The sequence below is a fragment of the Schistocerca piceifrons genome, chromosome 8, assembly GCF_021461385.2.
Source record: "Schistocerca piceifrons isolate TAMUIC-IGC-003096 chromosome 8, iqSchPice1.1, whole genome shotgun sequence".
Taxonomy (NCBI): Eukaryota; Metazoa; Arthropoda; class Insecta; order Orthoptera; family Acrididae; genus Schistocerca; species Schistocerca piceifrons.
This window is the reverse complement of record NC_060145.1, coordinates 461,413,283-461,438,626: the sequence shown is the minus strand read 5'-3', so window position 1 is coordinate 461,438,626 and position 25,344 is coordinate 461,413,283. Positions and strand designations below refer to the sequence as shown.

Sequence of the window (25,344 nt, the reverse complement as noted above, 5' to 3'; positions counted from 1 at the left end):
TTCAAAGATTATCGTTCCCATATCAACAATCGACATTTCCAGTTTATCGTCTGCGAATATCCTCTTCCGTGTCGGCAAGCTTGAAGCTTCCGTGGCGAAACTTCCGTCTTGTGCTGTGTTAGCGTACAGATCACATTTCAGTGTGCAGTTTGTATTGTAGTTGGTACAACTAAATAATTGTGGGTAGGGAAAGGAACGACGAGGCCCACTCAGATAAACCACCGAAGGGGAATGCTCACTATATGTGCATGTATCTGCCCCACTGGAAAATCTTTTTGTTTGGGTGGTGTCTGTAAAAAAATAGCAAGCTAAAGCTTTTCGTTCTTTGTGCAGAAGGGAGTACAGAGTAGTAAATGGAGGGGCAGGAGATCGGTGAAAGGTAAAGAAATAATTTATCATGTTGGTAGACTGATAGAATGCGACAATTGCATTAAATTTGTGAGATAGATCCTAGGCCTGGGCCTGTCTATATTAACAAAGTCAAAGCATTTATGAAAGACTGTAAGTTAAAATAAATTATTAAGATCAAGTCGTGAACTTTTGTAGTACACAAAATCAAAGAACGAGATGTAAAGAGAACCGGTAGTATCCCAAATTTTTAAATACCGGCAGCACATCACCATCCACTGACAATCGCGGCCGCTGAAGTAATTGATGTGTACCACTGTGTGAAGCATAATTTATGCTACAACAGCGGGAAACAGTCATTATTTGAGTAGACTTTTGTGTACAGTTGTTTATAGCGCCCTCCTGAAGCTAAAACATGGCGATAATGCCACCGTGGGACAATTTTGGCTATCATTTCCGAAATCTCCCATATTTTTAGTTTGGAAACCTGGAAATCCTACATCGTACACACTATCGGTAGGGATTCAAGTGGTGAGAATCGTAATTCCTTGTGAGAGAACGCCCACCATACTGCGTTACTGTTGTTGGTGTTAAGTGTTAACAGGCGTCGTAGGGTATGTAAGAGGACGTCCACAAACTACGTGAGCTCAAAATGGAGGGGGAGAGATCCGGAAGAACCTCAGCAAATCTCATTTAAAGAGGGAGAGGGGCGATGGAAATCTCACGTCAGCTTTTTAATACGAGGAATATACATTATTAAAACGGATAACATTTTTTATGTAATTAATCCCGAGCATTGACAATATTAAAGTGGCCACTAATCGTTATGACGTCTCTGAACTGAATTGAATGCTTTACGCCAATGCTTGTCCGGGATTCCTCGATTTGAAACAAGTGCCGCACAAGCGTCAGATTTCATTCTCTAGCATTTCTCTGCTGTGCCGGTCGAAATCACTGTGTCTCGATATTCTACAGTACATAAAAAGCCGATGTTGTTGTGTTCAACCTAAATTTATGTCGAAATTTTCATATGTGTACTTTTAGCGAAATACCAACAAGTCGAAACACATGTACGAGCAAGAAGTTAATCGTTTGTGGTAGGAAACTAATCCCAGTGTCATTAACAAGAATTCTCTTAGCGATCATGCTAAACAAGAGACTAAACGGCTACGTACGCATGTGGTTTAGAGGACGACACAGAAAATGTTGTCTTTCATCTGGAAGGTAAGTAAGGTTCAGTGACATTTAACGTATATAATATGCGAACAAAAGGTCAATTTTTTTGGGGATCTGCCAGAACGGTTAGCACTACTCTTGTGCACTCTTTCTCCCCTTCTGTCACTATATGCGTCATTCTGAATAGTACTCATAACTGACATGTTTAAAATAATGTTTACAATGTCGTGGTAGTCAGTTTAATGCACTTTTTAAATGAAACATAGTTTTGTTAAAGTGTTGTAATCAATATTTAAAAGAAATAAAAAATTACGAATTTTTACCTGACTACTGTTAAACCAACACGTGAGGGAGGGGAGGGGGAGTTCCATCACGTCTAACCAAGGGGGGAAGTGGGGTTCAAATTTTAAAGAAAAGTGCTCACATAATTAATGGACGTCCTCTAAGGGGACATGAGCTGCATCAGATTGTGAGTGGTCACTGTGCAGGCCACGCAGATGCCTCGTACTCGTGTGAGACAACGTTATCAGCACCTGACAGTTGTTGAGAAGGGGCTGCGTTGTGGATCTCGACTTGGTCGTCCAGCCAGATCGTGCAGTTTCCAGATTTTGGCAGCATTCAGATGTGACAGTGGCCCGATGTCGCGCTATTTGCGAAAGTGAGGTGTCGCCGCATTCTGCACGTCGCAGCTACACATCTGCACATGCCGTCGTGGCGTCCCGCACCATGTTCGGAGACGAGCAGCAGCCGCACTGAGGATTCACTGTCCCGTACATAGGCTGCCGTGACGACGATGTCTGGTTTGTGGGGCGTTCGCTCAACTGCGCGGTCATCAGCGCCCGTACAAAGCCACAGTTTTTACACAGTCCAATTTTTTTTACACAGTCCAATCTAGCCACTGTCACGAGTGGTGGTGGTGGTGGTGGTGGTAAAATGATGGCAACACAAGCACCCAGTCCTCGGGCACAGAAAATGCCCAGCCCGGCTGGGAATCGAACCCGACACCCCGTGATCCAGAGGCAGCAACGCCAGCCGCTAGACTAAGAGCTGCGGACACGTAGGCTGCCGTGAATACGGAAGCGCTAATAATTGCTTGGAGTGGTGCCGAGACTGCTACTGTTAATATTTTTAAAAATATTGCGTATCCGACAAATCGATACTTAAAAAAATGGTTCAAATGGCTTTGAGCACTATGGGACTTAACATCTATGGTCATCAGTCCCCTAGAACTTAGAACTACTTAAACCTAACTAACCTAAGGACATAACACAACACCCAGTCATCACGAGGCAGGGAAAATCCCTGACCCCGCCGGGAATCGAACCCGGGAACCCAGGCGCGGGAACGATACTTAAAAATATATCATCAGCCCTCGATATATCGGATAATGGTACTTGTATATCGTTACATCGAATAAGAAAATATCGAGGTACCTGCCTACAAAATTAGCAGCTGCACCTTGTAAATATAATGCCAGTTTTAGAACTGTATACTTCAGTATTGGTTTATTATTAGATATTCCGTACATCAACAAGCTAGCTGCCTGCTTATCCCCCTTAGAGCAAGAACCGAAAGGAAAGCAACGCACGTTCACGCTTGGCGATAACCACTTTGCTAACAATGGTAGCGGCATGTAAGTGGCACAATAGAAAGTGTGCGTCGTTCGTTTTCGTCACAAATCGGATTTGTCCAGAACAAGACTACCCTGTTTTTTTTTTTTTTTTTTTTTTCATTTCTGCCAACGCCAGCGAACTAACAGCTGTAGTGTCAAATTGCGTGGTTAAGATAAACGTTGCAGTTTCTACAGGAATGAGTAATCGTGTCATTTACATTTTTGTTCATCATTTTCAGCAACTGTTTTTGAAGAATACTGATTTTTTTTTTCCAATGCGACTGGTGTGTTATTTCACCACATCGGATAGCTCCTTATTTCATTCGCACCGCCACCCCCTAGTGCAATCGGACTTCCTCTTTGTCCCACCTATAATTCCTTCGCACAATCGAAGAGAATGATTTTAGGTGGTGAAAACTCAAAAACTAGTAAGACTCTTTCAAACAATGATGGTAAAATTGTCTTACTACAATTTGAAAATAAGGATTTCACGTATTTACCGAAAATTGCGAAAAAATATAAAATAAAAACAACCGCGCTCGATATTGCCATTTCGATACTGATATAGCGTGGGGAAAAATCGCTTCTATATATCGGTATTCCTCCCTCCATGAACTATGGACCTTGCCGTTGGTGTAGAGGCTTGCGTGCCTCAGCGATACAGATGGCCGTACCGTAGGTGCAACCACAACGGAGGGGTATCTGTTGAGAGGCCAGACAAACGTGTGGTTCCTGAAGAGGGCAGCAGCCTTTTCAGTAGTTGCAGGGGCAACAGTCTGGATGATTGACTGATCTGGCCTTGTAACACTAACCAAAACGGCCTTGCCGTCCTGGTACTGCGAACGGCTGAAAGCCAGGGGAAACTACAGTCGTGATTTTTCCCGAGGGCATATAGATGGAAAGAGTATATAGAGGGTTTATACCAGGGCGATGTTCTTGAGAACAATATTATGGAAATGAAGGAGGAGGTAGATGAAGATGAAATGGGAGATATGATACTGCGTGAAGAGTCTGACAGAGCACTGAAAGACCTGAGTCGAAACAAGGCCTCGGGAGTAGACAACATTCCATTAGAACTACTGATGGCCTTGGGAGACCAGTCCTGAAAAACTCTACCATCTGGTGAGCAAGATGTATGAGACAGGCGAAATACCCTCAGACTTCTAGAAGAATATAATAATTCCAATCCCAAAGAAAGCAGGTGTTGACTGATGTGAAAATTGCCGAACTATCAGTTTAATAAGTCACAGTTGGAAAATACTAACGCGAATTCTTCACTGACGAATGGAAAAATTGGTAGAAGCCGACCTCGGGGAAGATCAGTTTGGATTCCGTAGAAATATTGGAACACGTGAGGCAATACTGACTTTACGACTCACCTTAGAAGAAAGATTAAGGAAAGGAAAACCTACGTTCCTAGCATTTGTAGACTTAGAGAAAGCTTTTGACAATGTTGACTGGAATACTCTTTCAAATTCTGTAGGTGGCAGGGGTAAAATAGAGGGAGCGAAAGGCTATTTACAATTTCTAGAGAAACCAGATGGCAGTTATAAGAGTCGAGGGACATGGAAGGGAAGCAATGGTTGGGAAGGGAGTGAGACAAGGTTGTAGCCTCTCCCCGATGTTATTCAATCTGTATATTGAGCAAGCAGTAAAGGAAAGAAAAGAAAAATTCGGAGTAGATATTAAAATCTATGGAGAAGAAATTAAAATTTTGAGGTTCGCCGCTGACATTGTAATTCTGTCAGAGACAGCAAAGGACTTGGAAGAGCAGTTGAACTGAATGGACAGTGTCTTGAAACGAGGATATAAGATGAACATCAACAAAAGCAAAACGAGGATGATGGAATGTAGTCGAATTAAGTCGGGTGATGCTGCGGGAATTAGATTAGGAAATGAGACACTTAAAGTAGTAAAAGAGTTTTGCTATTTGGGGCGCAAAAAAACAGATGATGATGGAAGTGGAGAGGATATAAAATGTAGACTGACAATGGCAAGGAATGCGTTTCTGAGGAAGAGAAATTTGTTAACATCGAGTATAGATTAAGTGTTAGGAAATCGTTCCTGAAAGTATTTGTATGGAGTGTAGCCAAGTATGGGAGTGAAACACGGACGATAAATAGTTTAGACAAGAAGAGAATAGAAGCTTTCGAAATGTGGTGCTACAGAAGAATGCTGAAGATTAGATGGGTAGATCACAATAACTAATGAGGAGGTACTGAATAGGATTGGGGGGAAGAGGAGTTTGTGGCACAATTTGACTAGAAGGAGGGATCGGTTGGTAGGGCATATTCTGAGGCATCAAGGGATCACCAATTTAGTATTGGAGGGCAGCGTGGAGGGTAAAAATCGTAGAGGGAGACCAAGAGATGAATACAGTAAGCAGATTCAGAAGGATGTAGGTTGCAGTAGGTACTGGGAGATGAAGAAGCTTGCACATGATAGAGTAACATGGAGAGCTGCAACTAACCAGTCTCAGGACTGAAGACCACAACAACAACATATCGGCATTCTTCGGAAGAGAATATAATAGATACATCGGTATTTTTGCAAAAAATATCGATATTTTTGCAAAAAGAAGGATAGACTGCTGATGACTGTGGTCGAATTGTATTCACCGATGAACAGCGGCTCTGCTCTGCCTCGGTAGCCATCGTGGCTAAGATGGCGGCGACGTCGGAAAGCATCCCATTTTCCATTCGAGGGACACAACGTTACGTTGTTAGTCTGTCGTCACGGTGTAGGGGCCGCGGATTATCATTTCAGGTTGTGACCTTCATGCTCTCATGGCCAGATATAGCATTGTCATCGAACTTAGAAGGAAATTTCTGTGGCAAAAAAGCATTTGGATCCAAAAATACGTAGGTAGCTAAAACTGTTAAACACTTTGCCAGTCCACAATTTGAAAGGTGCTTTACCTTCAGTGCTTGACTTCCCAGTACGATTGAGTAGAAATGCGGCTGTGTTACATACGTGAGCCCAAAATGATTTACGTAACTTGCTAGACGTAACTTTGAGCGAGCGAATAAAGGCTACGTCGATTTGCTTGTTGAACAACACCATTTGGTTTAGGCAAGACGAAACTCAATACTGCGGTCTCTTAGCACTGCAGGTACCATGTTACAGTTAAACTCTCCTCCAGTCGGCGCTAATGACCATAGCAGTTTTGCGCCCTAAAAAACCATAAAAAAATCTCCTCCAGTCAGACCGAAATGCTTTTATGACCAGCAGCATCACATTCCTTCAAAAATGATTTCAAATTGTCAGTCACTTCAGATTTATTTCGTATGAAATATATCCTTACGAAAGGAGGATAATCATCTTTGAAAATCACATAGTAACGGATACCATTACTAGTGTCAAGACATTCGTCCATTATCGTGTGCATTGATCAACTCAACGACAGTTTGTGGACGACCTCTGCGACGATTTGCAGTTGTATTTGCCAAGAACACGTCCATTACAAAAAGATGTGGTATCAGGACACTTAACTGAGCAGATCTCGTACATGACGTTTATCTTGATGACCGTGTCTGTCATGCCAACATTGTAGTTGTTCTTCTGAAGTTGCTAAGTTAATCACTACTTGTGAATCCGGAGGACAGAATCGCATGTTCAATTATCTATACTGAATCAACTGGTCATCCTGTTGCGACTGTTTCACTACGTCGCCGAATGATAACACCATTGTTATCATAAGTAAGATTATATCCACGCTGTGCAGCTTGCCGGACAGAGGAAAGGTACATACCAGGCAATTTCAAGCAAAGCAGATGTCCACCTTCTGTTTATGAATATTTCAGTATGAATACCGCCAGTCCCCTGTGTGTAAAAATAACTTCTTTGGCAGTTGTCTGTACACACTGTGGAATCTGAAACTTTTCGAACGTAGCGAAATGCCGTTTATTTGGTGACATATGACGTGTCGTGCCAGAATCCGAAATCTGAGAAACATCACTATCAAAATTAACACACAAAAGAACAATCTAGAGGCTAGAAATGTTGGTTTGCTGCTCGCTTAACGTTCTTGTAATACAGATATGTACGACTTCCTTTCTTCTTTGGTTTACTCCATTCTGTTGAAAATCTCTTTTGTTTTTGATGTTACTCATCCGATTTTGATTTTGCGTAGAAAGCACCAGCTGCCTGTGTAGCTAGCGAATTCTCAGTCGAACCCAAATTCTCGGTAAGAAGCTGTGTCATCTGCTCAGATTCAGGAACACGATACCAGGTCTACCTGTAAAACTGATATTCGGGTTCTGTTTTGAAAACACGATGATGGAGCAGCGAAAGGGGCAAAGTTACATTTGGATTAACTTCTTTTAGTTCACTGCATAAGTCATGGAAAATGTTCTCAAGTAGCAACGTGTGTTTTGTTATAGACGTGAAGTTACCTATTGATGTTTCAGAGAAACAGTCGAACAACTTATAAAGCCGCTGCAATGAAGATTGATACACTGACGTAACCGTGTCCCAAATTTCTTTTGCATCGGTTTTCTTTCTTACACGAATAGCAGGTTCCTCCCGAAGTGCCGTTCCTCTGATACGGCCTGCGCGAACATTGTCCCGTTGCCAGCGCCGATGTGTGTCGGACCGTTTGTCACCTCCGCCAATGATGGACACTAACTAACGTGTACCATCTATAATCGGATAAAGAGAATGTTCCTTTAAACAAAGTTGAATCTGCCATTTCCGTGTTTCCCACTGTTCTTCAATTGACAACTTGAGAACGTCTGTGCGACTACTGAAGCGCTGTGTCTGCCATTCCACAAATCTTTCTGTCTCACGAATATTCTAGTAAATAGAAAAATAGTCTAGCGAACGAATACTATATTTCTCACAACCGGAAGCGTTCAAACCTGGGCCGATAACCTGATGAGGTGAAGTTAGGATATAATTTTATAGCAAGAACACAAGACTTTTAGGAAGAGTGATCTTCTTAGTTTAACATCTGAAAAGATAGCATCAAAAACTTCATAGAGTAAAAGCACGAAAAAAAGAAACTCGTAGGGGCAAAGAATTTCACACAACACAAAACCAAGCACCATTGAGGGGACAGGAAACACGCAGTTCTGGTTTAGTTCTCTATTTCTAGAAAACCTGCACCTTGTGTGCGCCATAAGTTGGACTTCGCAATTTTTTCTGTCACTGTATTCTTATTGACGAAACTTTAACTTTTGTTAACTTGTAAGTAATAGTTTTTAAAATTGTCTGCAGTTACTAAATTGATCGTCGTTCGTACAACGTGAACCATTCACAATAGGGGGTAACATTTTAGTGTGGTTAAAAGCATGGTTGGTGGTCTAAAGCCAACAGTTTCTTGCCATTCTTAACAATATAAAAAGCACAACTGCTGCTATTAATGGCAGATCGTTCGCTGTCAACGAATTGTTATTGACAAGTGATAGCCTTGGATAATTCTTTTCTAGTCTTTCGAGAAAAAGACACTCCCGTTTTACTCGCCTAGGAATTCAATTACACATATTTAGATATTAATCATTCTCGCAAAACAAACAACTAAAATCGATTGTTGACAGAGCACGTATATTGCCGTTTGCTCGTTTTTTTTTTGTTTTTTTTATTTTTTTTAAATCGTTCATTGTTGTTTTGAAATTTCAAAGTATCGTTTAGTAACATATTAGACCGCATTATATACAAGGTGTAAAACTTTGTTCCCGCCGATTGCCGATAGGTGGCGACAACGGTAAGTAGCGGTCGAAAGTAACATATCGCAGACGTCAGGCAGTTAGCTTGGACCTCGCTCAACGTAACCTCGTTCAAACATTAGTGGAGTTGTGTCTGCACCATAAAGTTGTTCTTGATTGAAAATGTCAGTTTACGAGCCTAATTCTCGTCATTTGCGGGAGGTGTTACTGTTTTGTTCCAATATGAAGAAAACAGCGGCTGAGTCTCATCGTATGCTCTCGAGTGCGTATGGTAAGGACGCTGTTAGTGAAAGAAAGTGTCGTGAGCGGTTTCAACGCTTCAAGAACAGTGATTTTAACGTCGTAGACCGGCACAGTGGTGGAAGATAGAATGTTTTTGAAGATGCCGAATTGGAGACATTGCTGAGTGAAGAACCGCGTCAGACTCGAGAAGAATTGCTACGATCAGTGAGAGTGACTCAGCAAGCCATTTCAAAACGTCTCAAGACTTCAGAATGAAGGAACTTTGGTCCCTTGTGAGCTGAAACCAAGAGACGTTGAACGGCGTTTGTGTGTTTGTGAACAGTTGCTCCAGAGGCAAAAACGAAAGGGATTTCTGTATCACATAGTGACCGGGGACGAAAAATGGGTTCATTACGATAACCCTAAACGCAAAAAATCATGGGGATATTCCGGCCATGCTTCCACGTCGACGGCCAAACCGAATATTCACGGCTCCAAAATCATGGTCTGCATTTGGTGGGACCATCTCGGCGTCGTGTACTATGAGGTGTTAAAAACAAGTGAAACAATCACAGATGCTCGTTATCGAACGCAATTAACGCGTTTGAGCAGAGCACTAAAAGACAAACGGCCGCAATACAGCGAGAGGCACGATAAAGTGATTCTGCAGCACGACAACGCTCGACCCCACGTTGCAAAAGAGGTCAACACGTACTTGGAAATGTTAAAATAGGAAGTCCTACCCCACCCACCGTATTCTCCAGACATTGCTCCCTCTATCACCTGTTTAGATCAATGCCGCATGGTCTGGCTCACCAACACTTCCGATTTCATGAAGAAGTCACAAATTGGATCGATTCGTGGATAGCTTCAAAAAAAAGAACAATTTTTTCGACGCGGGATTTGTACACTGCCCGAAAGATGGGAGAAAGTAGTAGCCAGCGATGGAAAATACTTTGAATGATATATGTGTAACCAGTCTGTTTCATTAAAACCTCAAATGCTGGGGGAAAAACAGCGGAAGCAAAGTTGTACACCTCGTAAGTTACTTCGACAGTTGACTTGAGAGCATCAGTTCAAACAAGATACATTAAAACTTAAATACTACATCAAAAAATAAATAAGTAATGTAATGTATCGTGCCGTGGTTCCGACAATCGTGTTATCAAGACAATTTCATACTTTTTGTCCCCAACCCACGGCAGTTTCCTTACTTTACTCTGTGACCAATTTTTTTTTTTTTTTTTTTTTTTTTTTTTTTGAATTGTTTCCTAGCTCACGCGTAGGACATAAATTATGGATTTTCCCACTTTGTACCTTCATTTTGCACCACATATTTAGGTAAACTTATGCTTTCTGTCCAACTCCGTCGTTCAGCCACTTTCTCGATGTTCTCTGTAGCAGGTTCAAATTGCTCTCAGCATTATGGGAGTTAACATCTGAGGTCATCAGTCGCCTAGAATTTAGGACTACTTAAATCTAACTAACCTAAGGACATCACACACATCCATGCCCGAGGCAGGATTCTAACCTGTGACCGTAGTCAGTAGCAGGAACCCAACTATCGAATAACCTTCCATAGTATATAGGGAAATGAGTAACATCTCCAGCTTTAGATGATATATCTACTAAAGCAACAACAACAATAATAATAATTTATTATTTTTATTATAATAAAGATTGTTCCCCTTTAGGAGAGCGATTGAACTTGAATTCATAATTTCATCTCCGGACGTTTTTCTTCTTTGCTTCCCAAAAACTCTTCATCCTCTCAGAATGCTCCTTCTTCCTTTCTTCTATTTTGACCAGGCTGGCGCGATGTTCTTTCCTCAAACTTCACGCTTGTGATTTTATTCCAGCACTCAGTGCAGTCTTCGAGATTTTTTATGTTGATCTGCTGCAGATCTCTCTGGACGTCTCAGCCATTCTGTGCCGCGCTTGCTCTGTTATAATATTGAATAGTTTCCTTGTTGCTCTGGAGTCTTCCAACCTGTAGATGTGTATAAAATTTTGCTCAGCGTTTTCTGATTTCGTCTGTTACTGTGTTGGTGTTTATATAGAGCACATTGTGTGGCCTCTTCATCCAAATGCCGTTTTTGTTGATTGCTCCGTAAATCTTGCTGAGAATTTTTCTTTCCTGGTTTATATAGAGCACGTTGTGTGGCCTCTTCATCCAAATGCCGTTTTTGTTGATTGCTCCGTAAATCTTGCTGAGAATTTTTCTTTCCTGGTTTTCTATTTCCCTACTCTTTGAATGACCGTCAATCACCATTGTTTCAGCTGCTTAGATTGCTTCTGGAAGAATCATTGCTCTATAGTGCCTTAAATTTGCGTCTGTCGAAATGCATTTCTTGTTGTAATGCGTCCATGTTAACATGTAGGCCTTCTCAATTATTATTATTATTATTATTATTATTATTATTATTAGTAGTAGTAGTAGTAGTAGTAGTAGTAGTAGTAGTAGTAGTAGTATTCCTAATCGCAGCAGCTTCAGCGGTAGTAGCACTACAGCTACTATTAAGTTTATTAGTTCACAATATTATTTACTCAGATTGTCACTAGTCACTAAACTCATTTTAATACCATTTTGTTCATAGTAAAATTCGTATGTCATAGCTAACTATGGCGTAGAAAGAACTGCATGTGTGAAACCGTAGTCCGATGTAAGAGGGGAACTGCATGGCTGTGATCAGACCAGGTTAAAGAAATATATTGAAAACGTATTTCGCGAACTCCCCCTTTAGGGCAAATTACGACACCGTTTCATCTTAATGAACACGCCAAATCCTATCCAGTCCCGATCGTTACTCTCTCATGAACTACTTGCTGATGTACCTGTTACCATAATAGCGCATCAGAGGCTAAACGTGGTACAGGGATTAATTCTTCTCTGCGTCCTAGTGCTGCAGGAGGATGAACACTTAGAGAGACCAAGAAACCAGTTCGTACATCGTGTACGTAGAGGCCTGTCGGGCAACAAGGTACATACATACCTGCGCGTCCTAATCTTTCCTTTTGACGGACTTTGCTTCCATTCACTTATCAGTGCGATGTAAAGCCCTATTTTCCACCCTCAGTGTGTTGCTTTAAATGCCAGTGCATCAGGCATGTTCTTCCCGATATTCATACATCTCGATTTATGGAAGCTGTGGCTGTCCAGATCAGGAAAATTCGCCATTGCACCGCGACCTGTCAGTGTTAATTGCGGAAGCAACCACCCTCTCGAATCCCCGAAGTGTGCCAGCACAATCGAGCACGCATAGCCCAGGAACTGAAGGTCACCAATGGCCTCTCATATTTAGAACCTCGAAAAAAATACGGTGAACTCCCAATGATATCGACCCTTGGCCTCTATCTGGCCAGTTCCTCCGCAGCACCTGACGTGTTTACTCACTCAACGTAGTCGCGCAAATACGCTTGACCGTGGGGTCGACAGGGCTTCCTCATCACGGTTTCCGTGCCACAGTCTTCGGGAACCACTCACTGCATCCTGCCAGAGAAAGGGCATCCTGCTCCAGCCTTTACCGCTGACTGTGCTCCCTCTTCTTTCCTTCGTACACCCACAGCGAATAATCTGTCACAGGACTCTCGAACACCAAAAGTAGTGAAAAACAAGAAATCTTGGGAGTTGAAGCGATGTTCGTTGATGTTCCCCCTCAACGAGACAGCATTCCTACGGCGTGACCTGTCCTTGTTCCCTCACGCCTAACCAGGACGCCCTAGCCTGACAATTCAGTGGAACTGTGATGGATATTACGGTCATCTTCCACAAATGCAACTACTAATTTCCCGCTCTTCAGCTATGTGTCGCTCATCAAGAGTTGTAACTATGCAACTTCCTTGAACTTTGACCCAGCACTGTTCACCAGGTGCGCTTGGTATTGTCACTTCGAGAGCCTTTCACATTGACTAACATTCTCTTCAATCTCCCTACTGCATACACCATTAGCTGGCATTAGTAAGTCCACAAATAGGGATTCTACACCCCTTACTACTTTCAGTACCCAATTTTCTGTCTCTGAAGTAATTCTGCTACTCGATTGAACTGACCCGCAGCAATCACTACATTGATAAGGAATGGCAGACGGTGAAACAGCTGTCTGACAAACAGACACTATTTTTCGTCACCAGTAACTATACAGGATAGGAATGGCCGATGCTGTCCACGAGCCAATTGTTGGCAAGCAAGCAGAGATGAACATACGGCCACACGCTGATTTTTGTGATTTTGGCTTAGAGCATGCGGAAGCCATACACCTGACTTTTTAATCTTAACGATTGTGTGTATATGTCACACTGTGGTGGAATGATAAGTTCATCACATTTGCCATTTCTAGAGTACAATTACGTTGATTATTGTAGATTGATGCCTGTAAACGATCTTTATCAATCCCCGAAGGTCCTCCCGAACGTGGAAAGTTACTAATGTCAAAACGATCCTCCTTAAAACGAGGAAACCTTTTTGCTTGCCGTGCTCTGTCCTGTGGCATTATCCTCATCCGCGGCGCAAATGTTTCTGGCTGCCTTTGGCACTGCTGCTGTCATCCCTCTGTTGAACTCAAAGAGAAGTAGTTGTCTGAAACGTTTCGATTTTTCCACTTGGCACACAGTTTTCTAGCTTCCACAGCGCCACTCACTATCTCCAAATAACAAAATAACAATACGTGATCTCAAACAGCAATAGTGAGCTAAAAATAAAAATGAAAGTCGGTAAATAAGCCCATAAAAACTGGAATATCAACATGCAAAACAAAGATCCATACTAACTTACGCACCAACGTAATAAGAAAAGCTTTTCTCGCCATTGCCATTGAGTGAGGTGATGCAGTGGTGAGACGCTAGACTCATATTCAGGAGGAAGGCGATTAAAATCCGCGCCCACCTGTTCAGATTTGGATTTTATATGATTTTGCTAAATGGCACAAGGCAAGTGCCGTCTACGATGATGCCTACCTGCATAGTCCATTGAGCCATCGCAGTCTTGATGATCAAAGTCTTGTACGATAACTATAAACTGATTTTGAAGCTTAATGCAAATGATGGACAGTGCACAGATTTCCCAGTGATGTGGCTTCTTCCTCACATTTATTACCACCACGAACACTGTGATGAACAGATTCGGTTTCACATCAAATGTTTTCACGAGGGTCTCTCCAAAAGAAATTCACACTATTTTTTTAAAATCCATCTTTTATTCTGAATGTTTGAAAGTTTTACAGTGTGTAGATACATCCTTTAGGAACAATATTTTCATTTCTCCACATAATTTCCATCCCTCACAACTGCCTTACGCCATCTTGGAACCAGCGCCTGGATACCCTCACGGTAAAATTCTGGACCAACCTGTTGGAGCCACTGTTTGGCAGCGTGCACAAGGGAGTCATCATCTTCAAACTTTCTTCCACGAAGAGAATCTTTCAGTTTCCCAAAGAGATGATAGTCACATGGCGCCAGGTCAGGACTGTATGGCGGGTGTTTTAGTGTTGTCCATCCGAGTTTTGTCATCGCTTCCATGGTTTTTTGACTGACATGTGGCCGTGCATTGTCGTGCAACAGCAAAACATCCTGCTTTTGCCGATGTGGTCGAACACGACTCAGTCGAGCTTGAAGTTTCTTCATTGTTATCACATATGTATCAGAATTTATGATGGTTCCACTTGGCATTATGTCCACAAGCAAGAGTCCTTAGGAATCGAAAAACACCGTAGCCATAACTTTTCCAGCAGAAGGTGTGGTTTTGAATTTTTTTTTCTTGGGTGAATTTGCATGAAACCACTCCATTGATTGCCTCGTCATCTTTGGTGAAAAATGAGGGAGCCATGTTTCATCACCTGTCACATTTCTTCCAAAAAATTCATCTCCACCATTCTCGTACTGTTCCAAAAGTTCGCTGCATACAGTTTTTCTTGTTTCTTTGTGAGCCACTGTCAACATTCAACATCCTGGGAATCCCCCTGGCACAAACATTTTTTGACGCCAACACTTTCAGTATTCTGCAAACACTTCCTTCTCCTATCCCAACGTAGTGTGACAATTCGTTCACTGTGATGCGTCTGTCAGCAGTCACCAATTCGTTAACTCTCTGCACATTGTCTGGAGTGTGTGCAGTACGATGCCTGCCGCTGCGAGGACAATCCTCAATATTGCCGTGCCCGCTTTCATCACGTAACCTGCTTGCCCACCGACTAACTGTATTGCGATCGATAGCAGCATGTCCACACACCTGTTTCAACATCTTGTGGATGTTTCCCACTGTCTCGTTTTCACAGCACAGGAATTCTATGACAGCACGTTGCATCTGACGAACGTCAAGTGTAGCAGCCATCTTGAAGACATGCTGTGACGGCGCCACTCACGGGAGCAGTTTGAACTAAGTTTGAAAACAAGCGGGAAGAATGTATCTACACACTGTAAAACTTTCACACATGCAGAATGAAAACTGTATTTTTATAAAAGTAGTGTGCATTTCTTTTGGAGTGACCCTCGTATGAAAACTGGAGATGAAAGGAGGAGAAAGGAAAAAGAGGGAACCTATGATATCAGCTGCCTCGGGACTTTATGCGGAGGCAGTTGCGCAGAATGCAAATCTGTGTCATACCAGTTGCGACATGGCATCTCCTGCTTACCAGGAAGTTCCTTTAGCCATTGCGCCATTGGGACAGTGTTTATCATAATTGCACAGACTATCCCGGCACATGAAAGAGAAGCAGTGGTTGGGAAGGGACTGAGACAGGGTTGTAGCCTCTCCCCGATGTTATTCAATGTGTATATTGAGCAAGCAGTAAAGGAAAAAATAGAAAAATTCGGATTGGGTATTAAAATCCATGGAGAAGAAATAAAAACTTTGAGGTTCGCCGATGACACTGTAATTCTGTCAGAGACAGCAAAGGACTTGGAAGAGGAGTTGAACGGAATGGATAGTGTCTTGAAAGGAGGATATAAGATGAACATCAACAAAAGCAAAACAAGGATAATGGAATGTAGTCGAATTAAGTCGGGTGATGCTGAGGGAATTAGATTAGGAAATGACACACTTAAAGTAGTAAAGGAGTTTTGCTATTTGGGGAGCAGAATAACTGATGATGGACGAAGTAGAGGGGACATAAAATGTAGACTGGCAATGGCAAGGAAAGCGTTTCTGAAGAAGAGAAATTTGTTAACATCGAGTATAGATTTAAGTGTCAGGAAGTCGTTTCTGAAAGTATTTGTATGGAGTGTAGCCATGCATGGAAGTGAAACATGGACGATAAATAGTTTGGACAAGAAGAGAATAGAAGCTTTTGAAATGTGGTGCTACAGAAGAATGCTGAAGATTAGGTGGGTAGATCACATAACTAATGAGGAGGTATTGAATAGAATTGGGGAGAAGAGGAGTTTGTGGCACAACTTGTCTAGAAGAAGGGATCGGTTGGTGGGGCATATTCTGAGGCATCAAGGGATCACCAATTTAGCGTTGGAGGGCAACGTGGAGGGTAAAAATCGTAGAGGGAGACCAAGAGATGAATACACTACGCAGATTCAGAAGGATGTAGGCTGCAGTACGTACTGGGAGAAGAAGCAGCTTGCACACGATAGATTAGCATGGAGAGCTGCATCAAACCAGTCTCAGGACTGAAGACCTCAACAACATCCCGGCACGCCCCTCTGTCACCCACACTCCCACCTAGCGCCCATCTATCCGCAGTGCTCGCCTATGTTCTCCATTTTGTGACTCCCGATGCAGCTGGCATCATCAGTTCCTATCCTTTCCTTTCCTTCTTTTCCCGTTCTTTCTCCGCCCTCCACCTCAGGTTTACATGATATATATCACAGCTGCAGATCCCGCATGGTGCCTTCTTCCAGACATATCCAAAAGAATAGACACCATACATTGACATAAATGTTTTTCTGCGAGTACCTTCGCCTGTACAGTTCACTATACACAGTTGTGGCATTAACAACGTAATCACTGTCTGAACCTACAGTCACTTTTAGACACAATATTTGCATAATGCAGTGGCTGTAAATGATGTAAACAAAATGCACAGTGAAGTTTTTGAGGCAGTCGCCGGCGCTGTGGACGAGCGCCTGTCCCATCCGGCCGTGCCCGCTGTACGACGAATTTTTCGCGTTGCCCGCAATGCTACTCTGGCCCGCTTTAACACTCGTAGTGTTATTGCCATTATTGGACTTAATACAAAATATATATTCGGGAAAATACTTACACAAATCGCACATGTTTTTGACAGCTTGTACAAAAAGTCATTGTCATGGGGCTGTTCGTTATTGGCGAAATGTAAAAACCGCAAGATATGTCGAAATCGGTCGCTAGGTAGCAGTTTAGAAAATGTGGAAGTATTAATAATGGTGTATAGGTCAAACTTCCACACAAGTCGAGCTTAGTGAAGCGGAGAAGTATGACGCGAGGGGGAACTGCTTCAGCAGTCCACCGGCTGGGCGCCACATTCGCTCCCGACTTCTACAGAAGTTCACCGTAGCGAAAGGGTTAAATATGAAGTGCGTAACATGATGCCAGTTTGAAGTAAACAGCATCACTCAATTCAAAAGGATCGATACAGTCACAACGTGAAAAAAGTGCGTCATATAATCTACACGTATGTACCAATCATTTGTACACTGTTAAAAGATTTCTACAGAATGTTAAATATGAATTTCACAATCGCGAAATAGTTAAAAGGGGGACAACACCGTAATGGTGAGAGACACATTTCTTGCGTAGAACCCAACACCGGAAAGATTGACCTCGAACTCAAGAATCGACTTTAAGACAGTCAAGATTAGCCGCGGTTTCCAAAGATCCCAAAGAAAGCCGTCCGACTATTTAAAGACTGCCATATGAGCATAATGCAATCTCTACATAACCATTAGAAAAATAGCTTTGTTATATTGTTCTACTTAATATTGGCTGTAAGTATTAACAGTAACTCGGTTTATGAAATATGTGGTGGTTTAGGAAAATGGAAAAATTTTATGAAACAGTTTTAAGCATCCACGTTGGGAATACCCCATTTTCGGGTTCAAGAGCTACCTTTATTAAAAATTGTGGTAATTTATGTAGAGATCTTAATTAATGGCTTAGTCAATTAGCGAGGTATGTCCAGTCCAACAATAGTACGATGGCAAGGTCGGAATCTAACAAACACAGAATGTGCAATGGAAAATGTAGCTGATCACAGACGTTAAAGTTAATTATGTCGTAATTTAATTAGTTTCACAGAAATTGAAATAAGTTACTGAAAAGCCGGAATGCCAGTCTTTCTAATGAGTGGTCTCACTATGGCCATAAATACACATTAGCACACACGAAAACTGGAAAGTCATACAGTAGTAAAAAGTTCAGTGTGCCATATTTTTTGACTGACAAGGTAGAAGTAAAAGTAGAGACGTCATTGGAACCAGTCCATTTAGAATGATGCCTTGCATATAATGGATCCAAGTGGGGAAAGGCTTAGTTAAGGTTTTGGAACGTATATTATACGTAAATTGAAGGTGGAGAGGGAGGAGATGACTGCTGTCAGCCACATGGGGACATTACACAGAATCATCAGCGACTAGTGAAAATGTGTACTGGAACGGGATTCCAACCTGGAATCTCGTGTTGACTAGGCAGATGCGTTAACCACTGCGCCTTGCAGGGCGCAGGATTATCGCAAATGCGCGGACATCTTGACACGCCTCACAGCCGATCCAAATTCCCATCAACCGCCAACTGTTTGCAGTCCCATATTTGCTCACTGAGATTCCCACAAGAGGTCGGATGTATTTGTGCACCCGCACTGAAGAATGTATGGTGTCTGTTCTTTTGGACATGTCTGAAAGAACAGACACCACTCACTCATGTAACATGTATATTACTTAGAAAATGTAAGTAAATTGAGAAATAATTTTTAGGACCGTTCAGATAAAATGTAGATACTTTGGAGTAAAGGGGATCACTCACGAAAAAGCCAGACACACAAAAAAGGAAGAAAACTTGCTAGCTTCCATAGTAATCCCCCCCCCCCCTCTCTCTCTCTCTCTCTCTCTCTCTCTCTCTCTCTCTCTCTCCCCCCCCCCCCTCCCCCTCCCTCTCTCTCTCTCCCTCTCTCTCCCCCTCTCCCCCCCTTCCCCGCCACCTCACACTTTTTGTCCATCTCTTTTACTCCTTTTGTCCCTCTCCTCCGCCCCCCTTCTCTGTCCACTTCCACACCCCATCTCTCTCTGCTGAGCCGTGCCCATGTGTACATGTAGCTGCTACAAAGGATGCAGATAAAATAAGGCAACACACCTATTGTCAAGGGCAGCCTGCACATTTCTTGCTCCTGATGTGTAGGGTGCACTGCACAACAAGGTGGTAAGGCAGGCCCATGCAGTTCCCACACAATTTGCCTGTCATGCAGGGCAGCCTGTATGCCTATAGGCCAGAGACTGAAAAAATGATTTTGCCCGTATCTCCACTTCTGTTGGAGCTAGGAGGTTACAAACCCAAAAGTGCTGATACTTAAGAGGCTTGCTGTTTCTGTTCCAAATTTAGTAAATATTGATCTAGGGATTTCGGACATTCACACATTCGATCAGAGGGAGTGAGAGGGAGAGATTAAACTTCAGATTAATGTTGGTCATTAAGACTTAAGGTAGCTGAATATCCGAGATGCAGCGAAAGTTCTTCGGCACTGTCGTGTTTTTATTGTAGTCTAGGAGGCTTAATCTGTCAGAAGACAGGCATAACTATATTAGAACAAATAAGCCTTCGGTCACAAATATTAAGTCAAAATTGACCAGGTTTCAACGCTACTATGAGTGTCGTCTTCAGAATTAGACTAACTGTTCTAAAACATATTAGGTATATAAGACATTAATAAAATTAAAGTTTGTACTGACTGGAAAAGATGCAGTACTTACAAGTAACATATTAAAATAGATCTAAGCCGGAAAGGCGACGTCATGAATAATTGTGAGATGGCAGGCTGCTAAGGGCTGCTTGTACTGTGAACAAGGGTTGCAACAAGACAGGCATAACTCTCGGTTTTGGGCTGTCTGCAGGTGGACCTGGAGAACAGCAGCGCAACAGTGGAGGTGGACCCAGGTAGAACGAATGCTGCGGCGTTGGTGGATGCTGTCGAGGATGCGGGCTTCACAGCGAGCGTCGCCACTGACGATGCGACGGCAGCTGCTACCTCCTCCTCCACCACTACTCCAGATGCTGCCGAGCCTGTGTCTGGGTCCACTGTCAGTGTGCACATCGAGGGCATGACTTGCCAGTCCTGTGTCCGCAACATTGAGGGTCTCATCTCTGTTCGACCTGGTGTGTCTCAAGTGAAGGTCAGTCACAGCAGCACTGAATTTCCACTTATTTTTGATGTCTCCCTAAGTTCGTAATCATTGTATTTATTCAGTATATAATTACATTAAAACAATGGAAACACACAGAATGCATTTAGGAAGTCACACTTTCATTAAAAATGCATAAGATTTCTGAGACTGTAGGCATCTCAACTGAGTAAGCGCATAATGTACTGCACAGAAAATTAACTATGAAGAAGCCGTGCATGGTGGTTGCAACAACTTCTCAGAGTAAGACCAAAAGCACATTCGGCATACCACTTCTCACATAGTAGTTATGAAATGATGTGTGTAAGACAAAAGTCCTTGCCATACATTTGTTTCTGTCCTTTCAAATACATCACACTACATTTTGACTCCCACAGCACCCGTAGTCTTTAGCAATGCTTCTGATCACATCTGCTTGTTGTCCTTCCACCTGACTTATCGCTTCTTGTACAGTAAAACTAGTTCACAGTGACTGCAGTGAGTAACCGACTGTCCCTCATAATTAAAGGATAACATCACATGCTCGATAGCTACCAGAGTCCTCAGTACCTTTTAATGGGCTTCCCATCTTTTTTTTTACACACACACACACACACACACACACACACACACACACACACACACACACACACACACACATTCACTTCCCCACTACTGATTTGCCATAATTTCCTAGCATAAAAGCATATATATTTTTTTTATATCTTATTGAAAAATGCGCCATGTCTGCCCAATGTATCTTTCATCACTTGACAGAAATTCTGTCTTACAAACCGCTGCTTGTTCCAATTTATTCATTCTCTTCATGTCATCACATTTTAAGCTGCATATCTCAAGTCTCTCACTTGGAATGCGAACTTTATGGTGTAAGGTTTGTATATATGAAGTTGATTTGATAAGTCTGGTAAAAAAGCAAAAAAAAAGTTTGTTTTCTAAACAACCTCCTTACTTCTCAGCAGTCTCCTTTGTGGGATGTACACTTGGTCCAGTTTTCCTCTAGCTTTTCCATCCCCCTGGAACAATAGGTTCTATCAAACTCTGCAAAATACTGAACTGCAACTATCACTTCCTTGTTTAACAAAAATTTCCTCCCATCAAGCCAACGTTCCAAGTTAGGGAACATAGGAGAAGTTACTTGAGGCTAAGTCTACTGAATAGCCCAATTCATGCAGTTTCACCATTACTATTGTTAGTGTGTAGGGTGATGCAGTATCCTGGTGAAAGAGCACTTTTTTGTTCGCCAATCTTGATCTTTTTTCAGTGTAGGGAAGTTTGAGATGATTGGACAATGAAGCATAATAGGCTCCAGTTATGATTTTGTCTTTTTCAAAGTGGTGTCTGGGGATTATTCCTAGGGGATCTCAAGAAACAGTGGCAATCACCTTACCAGATGTCAAAATGCCCTTTGCCTTCTTCATTGCACTTTCATCAGCCTTTGTCCATTGTTTTGACTGCCATTTTGACTCTGGCATGTAATGATGGATCCAGGTTTCATGAACATTCACAAATCTGCACAAAAAGTCTAGCACATCATGATTAAATGTCACCAGACATTTTGTTGAAGTGGTATGCCGAATGTGCTTCTGGTCCTACTCTGAGCAGTTACTGCACCCACCTTGCACACAGCTTCTTCATAGATAATTTTGTGTGCATTACATTATGTGCTTACTCAGTTGAGATGCCTATAGTCTCAGGAATCTTACGAAATTTATTCATCTGCATCTACATCCATTCTCCACAAGCCATCTGACAGTGTGTGGCGGAAGGTACCTTGAGTACCTCTATCGGCTGTCCCTTCTATTGCAGTCTCATATTGTTCGTGGAAAGAAGGATCGTCGGTATGCCTCTGTGTGGGCTCTAATCTCTCTGATTTTATCCCCATGGTCTCTTTGTGAGATATACATGTGAGGGAGCAATATACTGCTTGACTCCTCAGTGAAGGTACGTTCACGAAACTTCAACAAAAGCCCATACTGAGCTACTGAGCGTCTCTTTCAGAGTCTGCCACTGGAGTCTCGGTAACGCTTTCACGATTACTAAATGATCCTGTAACGAAGCTCCGTTGGATCTTCTCTATCTCTTCTATCAACCCTATCTGGTATGGATCCCACTTCGGTGAGCAATATTCAAGCAGTGGGCAAACGAGTTTAGTGTAACCTACCTACTTCCTTTGTTTTCTGGTTGCATTTCCTTAGGATTCTTCCAATGAATCTCAGTCTGGCATCTGCTTTACTGACGATTAATTTTATATGGTCATTCAATTTTAAGTCACTCCTATTGCCTACTTCCAGATAATTTATGGAACTGCTTCCAGTTGCTGACCTGCTATATTGTAGCTAAATCATAAAGGATCTTTCTTTCTATGTATTTGCAGCACATTACACTTGTCTACATTGAGATTCAATTGCCATTCCCTGCACCATGCATCAATTCATTGCAGATTCTCCTGCATTTCAGTACAATTTTCCATTGTTACAACCTCTCGATATACTACAGCATCATCCGAAAAAGCCTCGGTGAACTTTCAATGTTATCCACATCATCATTTATATATATTGTGAATAGCAATGGTCTTGCACACAATATCGTGGAATTTGTCAATGGTTTCTTTTTGTGGACCTCAGTTGGATGGCCAGAATGCACTTCATAATCAGTACTTACCTGATCGTCTCCAAATTCATTAATCAAGAAGTAAATAGTCTTCAATAATGGTGCAGAGTCTGCGTGAATTTCATCCAATTATATTTTGATTAGTCCAGTTGTTGCAACCCTTAAAACGAAAATGTTCAGTATCGGCACGAAACACTGTATCCTCCATTTTTAATCCCAGTTGACACATTCACTAATTCAGATGGCTGTCATCAATGAAGGGTATGCTGCACATTGTTGAAATTCTACCCATAATCCTTGGAATAATCAAGCTTACCAACCATGAATGTGCAGCAAAAACATTCCAGTCTTTCATGGAAATTTGTCAGACTTGTCAAACCACCTCATATTAGCCAATTTCTATGAGATTTTACGTAGTATGGTGCAGTGACAATTCTTTTATCCTTGGATTATTGTGCTTCTACCATTTTCCACGCCCTCATAAGTCATTTTCCATATTTATTTTATAACTGTTGTTCACTGCTATCTAAGTGATAATTTGTAACTCATTAATTTTTATTCTCTTCTCTGTACTTACTGGTATGTTTGCCACCATGTGCACTAAACATAATGGGTGACATGATTCATTTGGAATGACTGCTATTGACTTAATTACTGCTACCTCTAATCCATAAGATGGATAATATGAAAATGTTCCAAAATTATCTTTGGACTAAATATATTACAGTAAGGCATGAATTTGAATCCATTCACTTTGCCCATAAAGGTGACAAATTCCAAGAAACATAAAAATACACACAGCCCCCCTTCTCTCTCTCTCTCTCTCTCTCTCTCTCTCTCTCTCTCTCTCTCTCTCTCTCTCTCTCTCTCTAACAAAGCTACAAACTTGTGTTCCTAACCAACTCTTTCAGAATAGTCCTTGATACAAATTGGGATTCTCATCCTGCTTAAGTATTCTTATTCTACATCATGTTTGTTCATTTCATTCATGTGGAAGAGACATAGATTCTCTATTCAATTTTTCCTTTCCCATATTCAACCTAATAAGTAGAACAATTAGTATGGATGCAAATATACAATAATTTTATAATTGGAGTTATTTGCCAGTAAGAATGGCATAGACCTACCATATTGAAGCCCTGTGGAGGCACACTGTCTTTCAAATTTAGTCCTAAAGAGTCAGGAGCACAGAAGACAACCCATTAGAAAGTATTGGACAACCATTTTCCAATTTTTGAGGACTTTGTATTTTATTTTGTAGATATTCTCGTGTATCTGTAGACCCATATATCCGTACAAAAATTGTCAATAGTGATGGCTCACAGACAGCAGGAAGATGTTTCTCATTCATTATTACACACATTTTAGAAATAATGTGTATTGTGTTGCTCTATCTAAGCTGTGAAATGACAGAAAAAAGTCAAATTGGTTTGAATGTCCAACAAATTTTAAAATAATTTTATATAATTTATTTAGCTGATATACCATAATGTTAATATCTTATGCCCCATAACCCATAATATTATGTAGTGGAAGGAGGCAAACAACAGCAACATTAGCTTTCTTGAAAATGAAAATGTTAAAGTGTTTTTTTTTTTTTTTTTTTTAAGTCAGTATTTGTATGACCAGCTCCCAGCTATCTCTTGCAACAGGTTGTGTTGGAAGAGAAGATGGGCTACATCTGGTACAACCCAGCACTGACGAACCCGTATGAGCTACGTGATGCTATCTCGGATGCAGGCTTTGATGCATGGTTACCTGGAGATGCTGCACCAGGCGGTGGTGGGGGCGGTGGTGATGGTACTGATGTCATGAGAGCTGCAGCTACAACCACAGCTACAGGTAAAGCCACCAAAGGAGTGTAGGAGGTGCAAATGTGACATGAGGCATGTTTGTAATCATTTGTAATCAGCAGGGCTATGTTTTTTAGGTGTGAATTTCAAATGAAAAAAAGGAAGGGAAAAGGTGCTCAAATAACGTAGAAAAAGAGCAAAAGGTGCTAGTTTATTCAACTAAATCAATGCTTTCTCTTTCCTCTATTCTAGTTTATTGAATGACAAACAACAACATCAAATTATCGCTCATCAAAAGAAGGAAAAAACATGAAGCTATTGTACTTAAAGATGTTAAACATCTCTACAATTTTAAAAGTAAGTCTGTTTCTGTTAGGGGACAGTATCTTTATAGATGCTAAAGCTTCTTTTGACATCCAAAGAAACCAGTGGGTCAAAACTTGTATTTGTTTGGAATGGCAACCTACAGATGTGGTGAATTCCTCAATGCCTGGATTCTCCTGAAGACTAGACTCAAGTTTGTCTTTGGCAAAGCCATCGAACTGCTCCCTCATGAAAGTAAAAATATCCCATTGTTTTTCCTTTTCCAGACATTATACTTCTGATT

The 25,344-nt window shown here is 41.7% G+C and overlaps 1 protein-coding gene across 5 annotated transcripts in view; it reads left to right on the top strand.

Annotated features, from left to right (window-relative positions):
• LOC124711163 (copper-transporting ATPase 1) overlaps positions 1-25,344 on the top strand; it is a 524,020-nt gene that overhangs the window by 245,997 nt on the left and 252,679 nt on the right. For all 5 annotated transcript variants that reach the window (XM_047241073.1, XM_047241077.1, XM_047241076.1 and 2 more), the window contains 2 exons: positions 20,047-20,325; positions 24,597-24,786. In XM_047241073.1, coding sequence (XP_047097029.1) covers positions 20,047-20,325; positions 24,597-24,786 — 469 coding nt within the window. The remainder of the gene's footprint in view (positions 1-20,046; positions 20,326-24,596; positions 24,787-25,344) is intronic.